The sequence below is a fragment of the Helicoverpa armigera genome, chromosome 28 (assembly GCF_030705265.1).
Source record: "Helicoverpa armigera isolate CAAS_96S chromosome 28, ASM3070526v1, whole genome shotgun sequence".
NCBI classification, from domain to species: domain Eukaryota; kingdom Metazoa; phylum Arthropoda; class Insecta; order Lepidoptera; family Noctuidae; genus Helicoverpa; species Helicoverpa armigera.
This window is the reverse complement of record NC_087147.1, coordinates 6627055-6641268: the sequence shown is the minus strand read 5'-3', so window position 1 is coordinate 6641268 and position 14214 is coordinate 6627055. Positions and strand designations below refer to the sequence as shown.

The 14214-nt window shown below is 36.5% G+C and overlaps 2 protein-coding genes across 4 annotated transcripts in view; both read left to right on the top strand.

Annotated features, from left to right (window-relative positions):
* Nucleotides 1–4207, top strand: part of LOC110371450 (homeobox protein six1a) — a 37324-nt gene extending 33117 nt beyond the window's left edge. Inside the window, exon 7 of one of the 2 annotated variants that reach the window (XM_021327715.3) lies at nt 372–4207. In XM_021327715.3, the coding sequence (XP_021183390.1) occupies nt 372–528 (157 nt within the window). In that variant the 3' untranslated portion in view covers nt 529–4207. The remainder of the gene's footprint in view (nt 1–371) is intronic. The other variant, XM_021327716.3, reaches the window with a different exon arrangement.
* A 7967-nt stretch (nt 4208–12174) lies between these two features.
* LOC110371455 (homeobox protein 5) overlaps nt 12175–14214 on the top strand; it is a 58535-nt gene continuing 56495 nt past the window's right edge. Inside the window, exons 1-2 of one of the 2 annotated variants that reach the window (XR_010277918.1) lie at nt 12175–12407; nt 13613–14081. Coding sequence is in view for 1 of the 2 variants with exons in the window: in XM_049851834.2 (XP_049707791.2) it covers nt 12396–12407 (12 nt within the window). In the remaining variant the exon portion in view is untranslated. Of the gene's footprint in view, nt 12408–13612; nt 14082–14214 lie in introns of those variants that run through there. The other variant, XM_049851834.2, reaches the window with a different exon arrangement.

Below are 14214 nucleotides of genomic sequence, written 5' to 3'. Positions count from 1 at the left end.
TAATCACCACGCTTGCTCAATGCGGGTTGGTGATTTCAGACTATACAGTCCAGGTTTCCTCGAGATGTTTTCCTTCACCTTTTTATCGGCCATTGGTAAAAGAACCTCTCAACAATGTATTAATTGCACAAATGTTTTAATTATGTTCTCGCTATTCCTTAGGGCCTATGCACACCACGTTTTTTAAACGCTGTTTTTATCCTGTTTTTATTCTGCAGAGCAGTTTGTTGTCCTTTGTATCGTGCTACACACGTGCGTTTGCATCGCGTCTGTATCGCTACAAACGCGCGTCGACGGCGCGTTTAAAAAGCGTGGTGTGCATAGGCCCTTAGCTGCCTTATCCCAGTTTTAATGAATACACTATGGTTTAGCAGCGGCGGGCCGGGCGACAAGCAGCTGGACTCGTCGTCGGACTCGGACTCGGACGCGGCGGCCGGCGCGGCGCACGCGCTGGCGACGCACGCGCCGGCGCCGCTCTACCCGCTCTACGAGCACCCGCTCGCGCACCTGCAGTACCATCACTCGTGACCCACGCACCACCACCACTAGCTCCAGCACCAGGGACCCCATTCTCCTAATTTTACTTGAATTCCCCAGTTAAATAGCCATTCACAAACTGACAACGAAGATGAGCAATAAAATTGATAAAACCAATTCAATCCTCAATATCATAGTCATAAATAAGCCATCACTTAAGATATCTCTACTAAATTTATGTTCTACATGGTTAATTATAATAAAGAATCAATTAACAAATCTGATCTGACGTGACGTAGCGCAAAATTCGTAGTTATGTAAACACACAAAATTGAAATCACAAGGGGCGGGATTCTACAAATTTTACTTAAGCGACATACGATTCACATCCGAATGAGATCCAAACACGACTCAATTACGATTGCATTCTGCTATTTTTTCTTTAAAATAAACGTTTTTATCCGATTCTGTGATTCAATAATGAATCATATTGTCTGCAAATTATTTACGATTGCAAAATGATTGTAGAGCAAACTACCTGCTAGAGCAAATGGCAGACCAATCAAATGTCATTGGAATGCGATTGGTCTTATATTAATAGCAGAATGCTCGCTAAGGTTAAAACTGCTATTGCGATTCGATTTACATTCAATTTTCACGTTAATAACTTAACAGAATTAGGCCCCAGTGGTTTTAATAAAAGCGGTGGTTTGCATGCGGTGGACTTGGGCCTTGACCAATAAGAGGAAACACGTCATAACACTTTGTTTTACATAAAATTATGATTCGGTAAGATGTTATCGCTTTCTATTACGTTTATTGATATTATCGTTGAGTTCATTATTCAAGCAAGAATGACTTACCTACGTTTGTACATTCAGGGTCTTAGCAAAACAAACAAACTCTAAATTATATCTGTTAGTAAAAAATATTTGCGATGTAAATCACTTCATGACGGATGATCTTACGATGATCGAGTTTGACAAGTTAATCGAAGCTACTGCATGTTTTAAGCACTTCTCACCCAATCAACAAAGGTTAATAGAAACAGCTTATTTTGTTACACATTCAAAATAATCATTTGATTTTCGGTGGGAACTGTATGAGTATAATAATTAACAAAACGTAGATACGATGTAGTTTTAATAAATTAGTTGTTTGTTTCAAAAACTCAACCTCAAACTCATTTATTCAAACTCGGCTGCAAAACACCTCTTTTTGAACGTTAAAATTTACAAAAGACGACCCCCAAAACGCAAACCCTTCACCACTTTCTATTTGTTTTTGCTCTGAAGAAGTGGCGCAACAAACTCCCCAGCAACACATGTCTGTTAGAAGAACCTTTTACAATATTTTCTTACACGATAAGTGTTTTTACAACGAATGCAGAATAACGAAATAAAGTTACTAATTTCTAGCAAGAATTGCATTACTCTTGTTTCTAAGTACCTTGAGATATGATAATATGCTTTGCAAGGTAAAATAAAGATAATGTACTGACAACAACCAATCGTGATGGTCACGCAAGTAGGGCTGCCATCTCGAATTTTGCCAAACCCGGACAAACATTAATAAAATCCGGACATTTGGCGTAAATCGCATTTTTTCCCCGAACGAGTCGATTTTTTTGTAATCCATTTACTATTAACATAAACTTCAATTCAATGAGGTATTTTCTTACATGAAAAGTGTCCGGGTTTTCCCCGGGTTTTCCCCGAACACTTCTTGTACCCCCGCCCAGACGGCCCCCGGACGGCCTCCAAACGAGGACAAATCCGGGGAAACCCGGACGGATGGCAGCCCTAACTGCAAGAGACAGCGTGTTAACAAAAAAAATACATAAGTACAGCATTATAATTTAACACAATACCTACAAAAAATGGTCCCCGAATTATATGAAGTATAAACATGTGTAAAGGCGATGTAATTGCCTTTTAACCAACTGCCAGAAAATGGACACTGTATATCATATTCGTGAAATTCTGCCATCAATTTTAAGATACCTATAAGCATTTATTGGAAGTTTTTGACAATTATTCATGTATTTTTTAAGAAATCTCATCAAATCTTTTACTATTCATTCACTCTACTTGAAAAATACAATTTAAAATGTCCAGGAGGTAAATCAGCGAACTTTTCAATTAAGTAATAATTCACTGTTCAAGCATTTAATTATAGGTACATAGTAATATAAATTACTGTTTATATTTTGTAGCGAAGAAAAACTTCAATGGACGAAAATTGGATCTATACTCCACAATAAAGATTTTTCGAAAATTTGATACATATCACAAATCAATACACAGTTATGAAATCCATTTTAGCTGTAATTTAAATTGTAAAAATAATGCTAAGTCAACACTGTTTATGTCCAAAATTTTAAATTAAGTTTTTCAAATTATTTGTGATTTAACACATGGCTTCCTACAGCGATAAGTTTAAGATACCTAGATATTTTTAATTTATTATTTAATTATTTTGTACAATTATTATAAATAAAATACCAATTATAAAATTAAGTTCTATGTTATAGTTGTTTTATAATATTGTAATATTCTACATGAGATCTGCTTTTTTAAGAGCCGGTTTTTTAATCGTCATTCAACTTTTATCTAAAGAATATTATGTACTTGACGTTTTGACAGCGTTTGTATAGAAAATAGTTATGTCAAACCGCTATATGAATTCCTTAGATGGAAGTTAAGGCGAGGAAGTGGTCAACAATAATTCCATAACCGGCACGCGCATCTAAGGCGCCAAAAGGGGTCGGAGCGTCTGAGCGGGGCGAGGATAACAATACGCGCGCTAGCTTATAACTAAAAGTCGTAAGCGACAAAATGGTTTTGTAATTTTATTATTTAGAAATGATAATTTGATAAAAAATCCTACTACAATTTTAAAGAGTATGTATATACTCAACTACTAAAAAAGTTAAGAGGCTTTAATCGGTCCCGTTTGCCCATAATATGTGAATCTCTTTTTAAAAAGAGGTATGTTTGATATATTTTTCTCTGTTATAAAAGTTACCTAATCATGTTTCTACAACTAACAAAATAAGGTTTATATCATGAACTTTCAGGTAACCAAGTTGTATTTTGATCCGTTTTGTATTTACTGAGAAAAATTGACATCCTTGGCGCCAAAAATTCCAATTCGTCCTCTTAATTAATGATTGAAAAATCGGCCTTAAATTATATAGGTAATACGATTTAAACAAATAGGTATATAGATCTTATTTATAGTAACTAATGAAGCTGTTTTAATTTAAAGTTAAATGTTTATTATTTTTTAGCATCATCAAGAATAAAGTTCATACTGCTTACGAAATTCGTTAAAATTAATAATATGTATTTGAATACCTAGGCTTGTATTGAATTAATGATGTACCTCTAAATAACTGTTCTTTCTCGGTGGTTTGAAAATAAATACAATTCTACATAACTAACATTATACATAATACACATTCTAGCTTCTTATGCAATAAATAGATAATAAATAAAAAATACTTGTGATAATTCAAACTCATTTGCAGTTTTTTATTTATTAAAATATTTTTTTTGTCACATCCAACACAGAACCTGTTAATATATTATTATTTATTGAATAAGTGAAATAGTAAAATAATTTATTGAATTAATAACACACACAACGTGCTGTACAATATAATTTTAGTTCATATTAAGCTGATTATTATTATTTGGTATCTTTTTAAACAAACGTGTGTTGTTCATTGTTGTTTTATTTACCCTTTTTTATTTGTTATATAGTAGTACAATATCAATAATAGCATCTCGGCCGATGGTCGGCTACGGCGGCTGTTCTAATGTAAGATCAGCCAACTGCGCAGGACATTGCTCAAGCATTTGCTTGGACACAAGCGCACTCACTATTCCTTCACTCTCATAGCCCGATGGGACGGTCATTTAAGGCCTAGGCTTTGCAAAATACAAAAGCAGTGAGTTAAGAACACATTTTTAAGAACATCATTAGGTAATTTAAGAGCCCAGCTCTTGTCGGTGCAGCTCCTTCCATTAACACCTATCTAGCGCCAACTCCTGTACTTTCTTATACATACGTCACAACATTCACCTTTTCTTTAATTTGCTTGAATAATTTATTTCTTCTTTCTTTTAAGAACAGGAACTGATAAAATACTGCTTTCTTGTCAATTTAATTGATAGTTTACCTGGGGCTTGATTCTGAAAATGTTACTTAATCGACATGAATGATATCCAACTGGGATTTAATCACAGTGTGTGGTATTCCGCTGTTTTTTCTTTTAAATATACCTACGTTTTAACCCCTTTTTTGTAGTTCAAAAATGAATCATGGTGTCTGCAAAATTTACGATTGCAATATGATTGTAGAGCAAAGTACCTACTGTATGAATAGAATAGAATAGAATAAAAGTTACGTATAACTAGCTGGTGCCCGCGACTTCGTCTGCGCAGGTTTAGTATTTCGAACAATATGTTTACAAATTGTAGCCTATGTGTTATTCTGATGTATAAGCTATATTATTGTAAAGTTTCATTAAAATCCATTCAGTAGTTTTTGCGTGAACGAGTAACAAACATCCATACATCCATACATACAAACTTTCGCGTTTATAATATTATATATAGTAGGATACCCAAATTGACTTGACAATGTGATAAATTAATTACTTTATCTGGATATTATTCATAATAGCTGGTCAACGTTAGCCAAAGTAATAAATATGGTAGGTATAACCAACTTGGTACTGACTAATTCTTAAAAACAGTTTAAATTATTGTCGACTTTTTTATGATAAATCATCAAATGATTCCTCCCGCTCTGTGGGTTAGCAGCGTGAAGGAGTGTCAGACTGTTAGTGACTTAAACCCACTGGGGTTTGCTGAATCTCTTCGAGGAGCACGTGAAACAACGCTCGCTGCCGAGAAGGGAGACGGAAGGACGATGAGCCACCCGAAACTCACCACCCACAGACCAACGCCTACGACGGCCGGGAGACGTCACTCGACACCCGGCACCCGTGGTGTCTTCCACGTCCATGGCAGCAGCTGGGATCAGAGGTGTGGACTTCCCAGGCAGGGCACATCTGGGCTGTGAGGTTCATCCAGTCCTCCGGGCCGCCGTAGAGTGGCCCGAGCCACACCTCGAAGAGGGGACTTTTCGCTACTATTATGGCGTGCCCTGCACTGGGCTAACAAGCCTATTTCGAATATTAAGGTCAGCTACCAGACACTTTAGTTAGTTAACATGAAAAAATAATCTTTACCTACTTGTATTACATAATATATCTTTTATTACATTATCCAAGTCTATGGAGATATTATATAAAATTGCTAGTTAATGTGATTAATTCTGTGTCAATTATCACTTTATCCAAATTGAGTAGATGTTATAAATAATATCTAGATAATATATATAATATGCAGACTTATTACTTTGGCTGTAACATATAGACCAAAAGGCATATCAATGGCAAACCAATGAAATGTCATTGGAATACGATTTTTCTTATTAGGGTTCCGTACCTCAAAAGGAAAAAACGGAACCCTTATAGGATCACTTTGTTGTCCGTCTGTCTGTCTGTCTGTCTGTCAAGACCCTTTATCTCAAGAACGCGTGGACGTATCAACCTGAAATTCACATGAAATACTCAGGTCTATTGTCTCTTTAGGCTGTGAAAATATCAAACTTCTAAGCCAAGTCAATCAAAAGATACAGCCGATTATGTCGATATTTTCAACAAATTTTCGACACTCGCAAAGGAATCAAAACCTACAGGATACTTGCCGTAAACTCAGGGTCTTGAAATTTGGCATGAAGCATTGTCATATAATGCAAATATAGGAAAAATTCCGAAAATCTCATTTTTTTTAGTTATATAACATAAAAAAAATATTTTAATAAAATGAAACTTACTACCTTATTTCTCACGAACGAATAAAGGTATCAAATCTAGACACACGGCAGTGTGTCCGCCAAGTTCGAGCAAAAAAAGCGACACACCGGCCGTGGGTTATATTACACGAACCATTTCGGGCCAAATTCGACCCCCCTATAACTCAAAATCTATTTTATTTACGCATATCAAATTTCTAGTATCTGTTGAGACCCCCTCACTTATCTAAAATACAAAATTTCATTAATATACCTATTGTAGGTCTTGAGATATTGACGTCAGAAAATCGCTATTTTTACTATACACTCACTGACTGACTCACTCATCAAAAACCTAGACCACTTCCAATGGTCGTATTGACTTGAAATTTGGCATGGAGGTAGGTCTTTATGTCAAGGTAAAGGAAAAAATCTGAAAATGGCCAAGTGTGAGTCGGTTTCAAAATAATGAAGGTATTTATACCCCTAAGGAACTAAAACGAACTAAATTTATCTATATTTATATAATATATCTTCGAATGGTCGTACCGATCTGAAATTCGTTACAAAGGTTTGTATTTAGTCAAAGTAAAGTAAAAATCTGAAAACGGCCAAGTGTGAGTCACTTTCGAAAATAACGAATGTGTAACTTTGATCCACGAACATAATATATGATAACATGTCATGTCAGTCAGTTGGTAAATCTAGGCCATTTAGTTAATCTAGTTTATTTCTTTGTAAGAAGCATAGTGCATATTCAAAACTTAATAATAAGAAAACAATAAAATAAACAACCTTACAAAAATAAATGAAATCCCACCCAAAACAAAAATGTGAAAGACTGCCAAGTTCGATGAAATGGGAATACTTCGCCTATAAAAGAAGTGAGATCTGAATAAGTACCAAGTTCCATACACATACCTTAGTTAAAAATAGTTACTTTTTAATGATGTTACTTGGCAAGTTTTAATAGAAAATTAAATACTTGATTCATTGCGTTTAGTAGGTTTATAACAAGGTGTGTGAAAACTTGCCAAGTAACATCAGCATTAAAAAGTAACTATTTTTAACTAAGGTATGTGTATGGAACTTGGTACTTATTCAGATCTCACTTCTTTTATAGGCGAAGTATTCCCATTTCATCGAACTTGGCAGTCTTTCACATTTTTGTTTTGGGTGGGTTGAAATTTATACCAAATACCTAGGTCTATTGTCCCTTTAGTCAGTGAAAAAATCAAACTTCTAAGTTAACGCGATCAAAAGATACAACAGTTATACCGACACCTTAGAGGAATTTCCGTCACACGCTATGGAATCAAAACCTACAAGGTACTTCCCGTGAACTCAGAATCTTGAAATTTGGCACGAAGCAACGTTATATAGTACAGATAAAGGAAAAATTGCGAAAATGATAAATTTGAAGTTACATAAAATATTATTTTTGCTTACATGACATAAAATATTTTTTAAAAATTATAAGCTTACTACCTACCCTTTTTCACATGAACGCATAGAGATATTAAAGTTGAAATTCATATCAAACACTTCTTAAATATAATTGCCTCTAAACTGTGAAAATTTTTAAATCATTCAAAGGTTATTGGGCACCTTAGTATGGAAACCATACCCACGGCGGATACGAACGAAATATATATAGCACAGTATAATGATAAAGGCTCTGATTTACTATGGCATTAGTCGCATCAATGTGAACCATGGGAACCTAGAGAAAATCAGGTGTAAACATCAAATATTTTCATCATTTCAATGGGGAATTTAAACGACCAAGTTTGACGGATTTGAGAAATCATTTCTTTGTATTGAAAGAGTATACTCGCCGTTTATTTCCATTGTCATTAGGTCAGGATCTGATGATGGAAATTCTGAGAAATCGAGGGCAACTATCAGAAATTGTAGGCATGCATAGGATTAAAACTTGATTCTCAGATGTATGTCTGGTGATACTATCAAACAGTGAAGGTTTAGAGCTTACCTGATGATGGAGACGTGAGAAAGTCGAAAGAACTCCTCAATGACGTGATTAGGCTTATGATGTCCTCCTAGCCGATTATCGGCTACGGCGGCTGTTCTCATGTAAGGAGATTAGCCAACTACGCAGGACATATTATAGTGCACGAGCATTTGCGCAGACACAGGTGCACTCACTATTCCTTCACTCTCATAACCCGATGGGACGGCAATTCGACACGACCGGAGAGAGATCAGGCGCAGGACCGACATTTACGTGCTCTCCGATGCACGGGTGTATCAATCACCAGCTACCAGGCTCCGGGCTGCTTTGTGAAAGTAAATTTAATTTAATTTAATTAATATAAGTCTGTTAGGCTTATATTAATCGTATTAACGAGAACTTTTCACAAAAGTTAAAAATAAAAACTTTTTACAAAAAAAAAAAACAACTTCAAAAACAACAAGAAACTGTTAAAAGGTGGTTAAATAAATATAGATGCATCCTCTAGACACCGACTTCTAGACCGATGCACCTAACATCTTTTTAATTTCTTTCTTGCTTTTGTTTTCTTGTTGATTTTTTATTATTCTCTACCAGTCGTTGTTACAATTCGACAGTTACAAGTCATCAGGCGGTTTCGAAAAAAATCTGAAACTGGGGCTCGTTAGGTGATTAATCCCTCAAAAATAAAAGATCCCATTAGTAGTGAATTCTCATCACCTAAAATAAAATAAGCTCCAACACAAGGTTACGTTATAAATTGTATTGTATATATAGAAATATAGGTGTATAATATAAATTGTATTGTGTTATAAATTGTTTCTCAGGGTTTCCAGATCCTCATCAGATCCAGGTCATCCGAATTGGCTTCTTCCTTTTTATGAAAAGTCTTTAACAATAGAACCTAGCACTGCCACCTGTACAATCCTCTGAAACTGCTTGTATTTTATATTTTTCAAACGATCCTGGACATTTGTCTCTATGGAATTTTAATAAAATATTTATATTCAAAGAAACGTCATACCATTCTCCAAGATTTAAAACTACTTTGATTCATGTCCGTCACTTTTTTACAAAACGGGTCAGATATGCATGCAAAATAATAACTATTTTGACTCTCACGAAATTACCATAACTATGATTGTTCTAAACTGAACGGTTGGCGCGAGACTCACTTTTTATCAATACAGGATTTGTACGGAACCCTCGGTGCGCGAGTCCGACTCGCACTTGGCCGGTTTATATTAGTAGCGGAATGCCCGCTAAGGTTAAACTGATATTGAGATTCAATTTTGACATTTTTAACTTAGCAGAACCAAGCCAATGCAAATTTTAAAAGACCAGCTGTTAAAATTTGCACTAAGCAGTCCATATTTGGTCTTATAATCGTACCAGTATTGTATGGGATAGGTTTTGTTTGAGCTTTGAAATAAAATAAAAATTCCGTAAGTATGTATATCGAAATTTATACTTCATCAGTATTTAGCAAATTAAGAAATAAATGACTAAAATATTGTTAAGAAGTTCTCGAACTATGCTAACATAACGAACAGAAAACATTTTTTTGTTTTTGTTTGTTTGTACACTAAAGGCTCAGAAACTACTGAACCTATTTGAAAACGTATTTCACTGTTGGAAAGCTACACTCTTCCCAAGTAACATAGGTCTTATTCTATCCCGGTATCGTCAGTAGTTCCCAAGGGACGCGGCTGAAACCTAAACCATTGGGTATAGAAGAAGTTCCTACTATATTTGTACGCATTCGACGAAGCAATGCTATTTATTGCTTTTTGAAATGTATAGGCGTTTTAATTTTCTGCCATCGATATATGTATATGTACTACTTTTCTGTCGTTTCTCTTTTGCACACATACTCAAATACAAGAGACGATTACAAGATTTTTTTGTTTGAGAGCCCCTAAAGCACATTTTATTCCAGTTATCAGTACTTGTTGTTATAGCGGCAGTATAAAATATAAATATCTCAACTGTCTGGCTATTCGGCTGTCTAGCTTTCAATCGTCTGGCTATAGTTAATGAGATACAGCCTGATGACAGACGAGCAGCGAAGTCTTAGTAAAAGGGTTATCCCTTTTGGTACGGCACCAACCTTAACTAAACCGATTTTGATAAAGACATAGCCACTTACTTTGCCGCTTAGGCTAGATAGCTGCCAGTTTCATAGCATCTAGTCATATTTTTGTTGCAACAGACTGTTACTGTTACAGCCTTTTTATCGTCCCACTGCTGGGCTGCGGCCTCCTCTCACACGGAGAAGGATTGAGCGTTAATCACCACGCTTGCTCGGTGCGGGTTGGTGATTTCAGACTTTATAGTCCAGGTTTCCAGGTGTCCAGGCTACAGACTAAATATACAAAATAACTTCTTCTTCGTTTTGAGTGAGCAAACCCAAATCGGCTTGACGGCCTCAGACGTCGCATTGTAACAACGACTGCTAAGTCCTAGATACTAGGTACCTACCATTTGTGGAAGCCGGATTTTCTTGCCCTCGCGGGTACGGGGGTAACACCGTCAACTTCCAGGCTCCGGGCTGCTTTGAGAAAGATTCTAAAACCTACAAAATGATTTCGAATCGAATTCAAAAGTCATAGCATCAAAAAAAGGGTATTTTCGTTTTGAACCGAATGTTTGGGGTCGAAACGCTCGGACCATGGGGCCCGAGTTCTCGGGTGCTGTTTAAGGACATAGCGAAAAGGCTTGTCGCTTCACGTGACCAGAGGGCTGGCTTGTTTTTTGGACAAAGAATTAGCATTGCCATTCAACAGCAATGCAGCCAGTCTTCTGGGCACGATTCCAGGGGACAGCGATGCGGAGGAGTACTACGACGCCTAACCCTCAGCTGGTTTTTGGTTTTGTTTTGTTATTTTCTATTCCCTTTTTTATTTTTATTCTTACCCGTAACTGTGACCCGCGGATGCCCCTCAAACTGAAGGCCAAAATTTACAAATCCGTCATAAGACCTGTCGTTCTGTATGGATCGGAGTGTTGGGCATTGAAAAAGAGGGATGAGAAGAGTGTAGCAGAAATGAGAATGCTGAGATGGATGTGTGGTGTTACAAGAATAGATAAAGTGAGGAATTATTACATTAGAGGAAGTCTGAAAGTAGCGCCAGTTACAGAAAAGATGAGAAGTAGAAGATTGTCGTGGTATGGGCATGTAATGAGGAGGGATGATACGCATGCAACAAAGTGTGTGCTAAGTATGAATTTAGATGGATGGAGAGGAAGAGGAAGATCTAAGAAAAGATGGATGGATTGCCTGAAAGATGATATGAATAGGAAGGGAGTGAGTGCCTGTATGACGAGTGACCCCAAGTAAAATTGGGAACAGGGCAGGAGAAAGAAGAGAAGCCAGTAATTCTGACACCAGTCTAACCAAGGCGTATTGGGTTGCCCGGGTACCTGGGTTGAGGAGGTCAGATAGGACAGTCGCTCCTTGTAAAGAACTGGTACTCAGCTACATCCGGTTTGACTGGAAGCCGATGTTATCTCGGAGGATGATGAGTACCTATAGGTATACATTAGTAGAACATCCGACACGTGTCAACACGTGTCGACTCGAATTTCGCCAATCCCGGGCAAACATTAAAAAAAACCCGGACATTTGGCGTAAATCGTATTTTTTTCCGGGACGAGTCCGATTTTTCTTATTTACAAACAAAACAAGACCTAATTTTTTATCCATTTACTATTATCTACTATATCCTTAAATTCAGTAAGGTGCTTCCTTACATGAAGAGTGTCCGGGTTTTCCCCGGACACTTCTTAAAACCCCGCCCGGACGGCCTCCAAACGAAAACAAATCCGGGGAAACCCAGACGGATGGCACCCCTAGACACGTAACAGATACTTGTGTAGGTACTTGTTATCATAAGTTGATTTCCGGCAAACGTATTATTATGCGTCAAACGTAGGTATAATAATTGAGTCATTTTAAATTTTAGCTTAGTTGCAACTAGCAGTCTGAATAAAGCCGTCGTGTTCAAGTAAAACGTCAAAATATTATACATAGGTACTTGAAGTCAATCGGTGCAGTAAAAAGTTTAAAACATGGATGGAAATGCAGGTGAGTAAGAATAATATTGCTTATTTTTTTAGGCTCCGTGCCCATAGAGTAGGTAAAACGGCACCCTATTAGGTATTAAGACTTGGCTGTCCGTCCGTCCGTCACAAGGTACTCACTACGTCACTGTGTAAGTACCGCGATAGCTAGATAGTCTAACACACGATGTATTTCTGTTGCCGCTAAGAAAATAAATACTGAAAACTAGTATATGTCATGTGTTTGTTGTAGAGTATGATTTTTTTTAAGACATGGTAGTCATAAAGTCGGCGATTTATAAAAATGTCCGCTCGCAGATGTCCGAGCATTGATATGTTTATTGTAAATCAATGTTGGCGAGGGAATCCTTGCCTCAGCCCTTCTATCGTCCGATAAGACGATAGTAAATACATTGGCAATCGAGTGAATTTAATTATGCCAAAACTTAAACCACGGAACATAAAAATATTTTTCTTTAAATCGCGGGTTTTTCAGGGTTCCGTAGTAAACTAAGAATCGTCATAGTTTCGCCATGTCTGTCCAATTAGCCTTTTTCCTGGGAAGATTAAAAAAAAACCACTAGGGGCTAACCGGTGGGGGGGTACATGTTGAATTTTATGTTTCATACACAATTAAAAAGGAACATGGATACCAATCACGCTCGCAAAGTGCAAAAATAAAAAGTGAAATAAAAATCTACCTACAGGCCTACAGCTACATGCCTACACCTACATTCATTCATCTTCTTCATTCCAACCCTACTCTGTGTGATATATCGTTTAATAGGTGTTTGAAAATAAAACTGGGGTTTACAAAAATAATATTTCGGTAATATTGATATTTTCGGAAATAATCGCTCCGAAAGTTGAAAACAATGTGTCCCCCATCCAATTCTTGAACCATAAGCTTAAAACATAGTGGGCCTTACTACAAAAACTTTAAACCCTGTTTTACGCTTGTCTAATAAAATTTTGGCTGCAAAATGAACCATATGTCAACGTCATAATTTGACATTTTTTTAGACAAGGCATAAACTGACGTTTAAAAGTTTTTGTGGTAAGACGGATAGAATTTTATATGTATTGACTTTCTAAGTAAATTATTTTGAACTCGTTGCAGTGAGCAGTTTTTGAAAAATTCTTCAAATTTATTTATACACTTTATAGCAAGAAACTCCATAGACACTCTTCTAAAAAAAACCATTGTTTACAACAGATATTGTTTTTTAGGTTGCCCTCCAGGGGCGGGGACTTCACATAAATCATTAGCGGAAGTTCTGTTTAAATTAGTGGAAGCTCTGGATAAACCATTAGCGGAAGCTCTGGGTAAATTTATAGCGGAAAATCTGGATAAATCAGTAGTGGAAGATCTGGATAAACCATTAGCGGAAGCTCTGGGTAAATTTATAGGGGAAAATCTGGATAAATCAGTAGCGGAAGCTCTGGGTAAATCATTAGCGGAAGCTCTGGGCAAATCATTAGCGGAAGGTAATAACGATACTGCTTCGAATACTGCTAATGCGGAGAATTCTACGTCGAATACTGACGAAGAAGATGAATGTGGACCAGTCGATAATTCAGCCGACTCCAGGTGGACATTGAAGCATAAAAAACCTGCCCCTGGACTTAAGGAACTGATACCCGAAAGTGGCGTATACATAAATGCTAGATCCTTTGAAAACATTGAGCTTTATAATATTAGTATAGATTTAGCCTTAAGTAAACGTAACTGTGGATCAATTAAGTTTATTACATATTATAATTTTTAAATTCTTTGTATTTTTAAATAGCAGCTATTTCATATTACATAATCTTCATAAAAAAAAATCGAG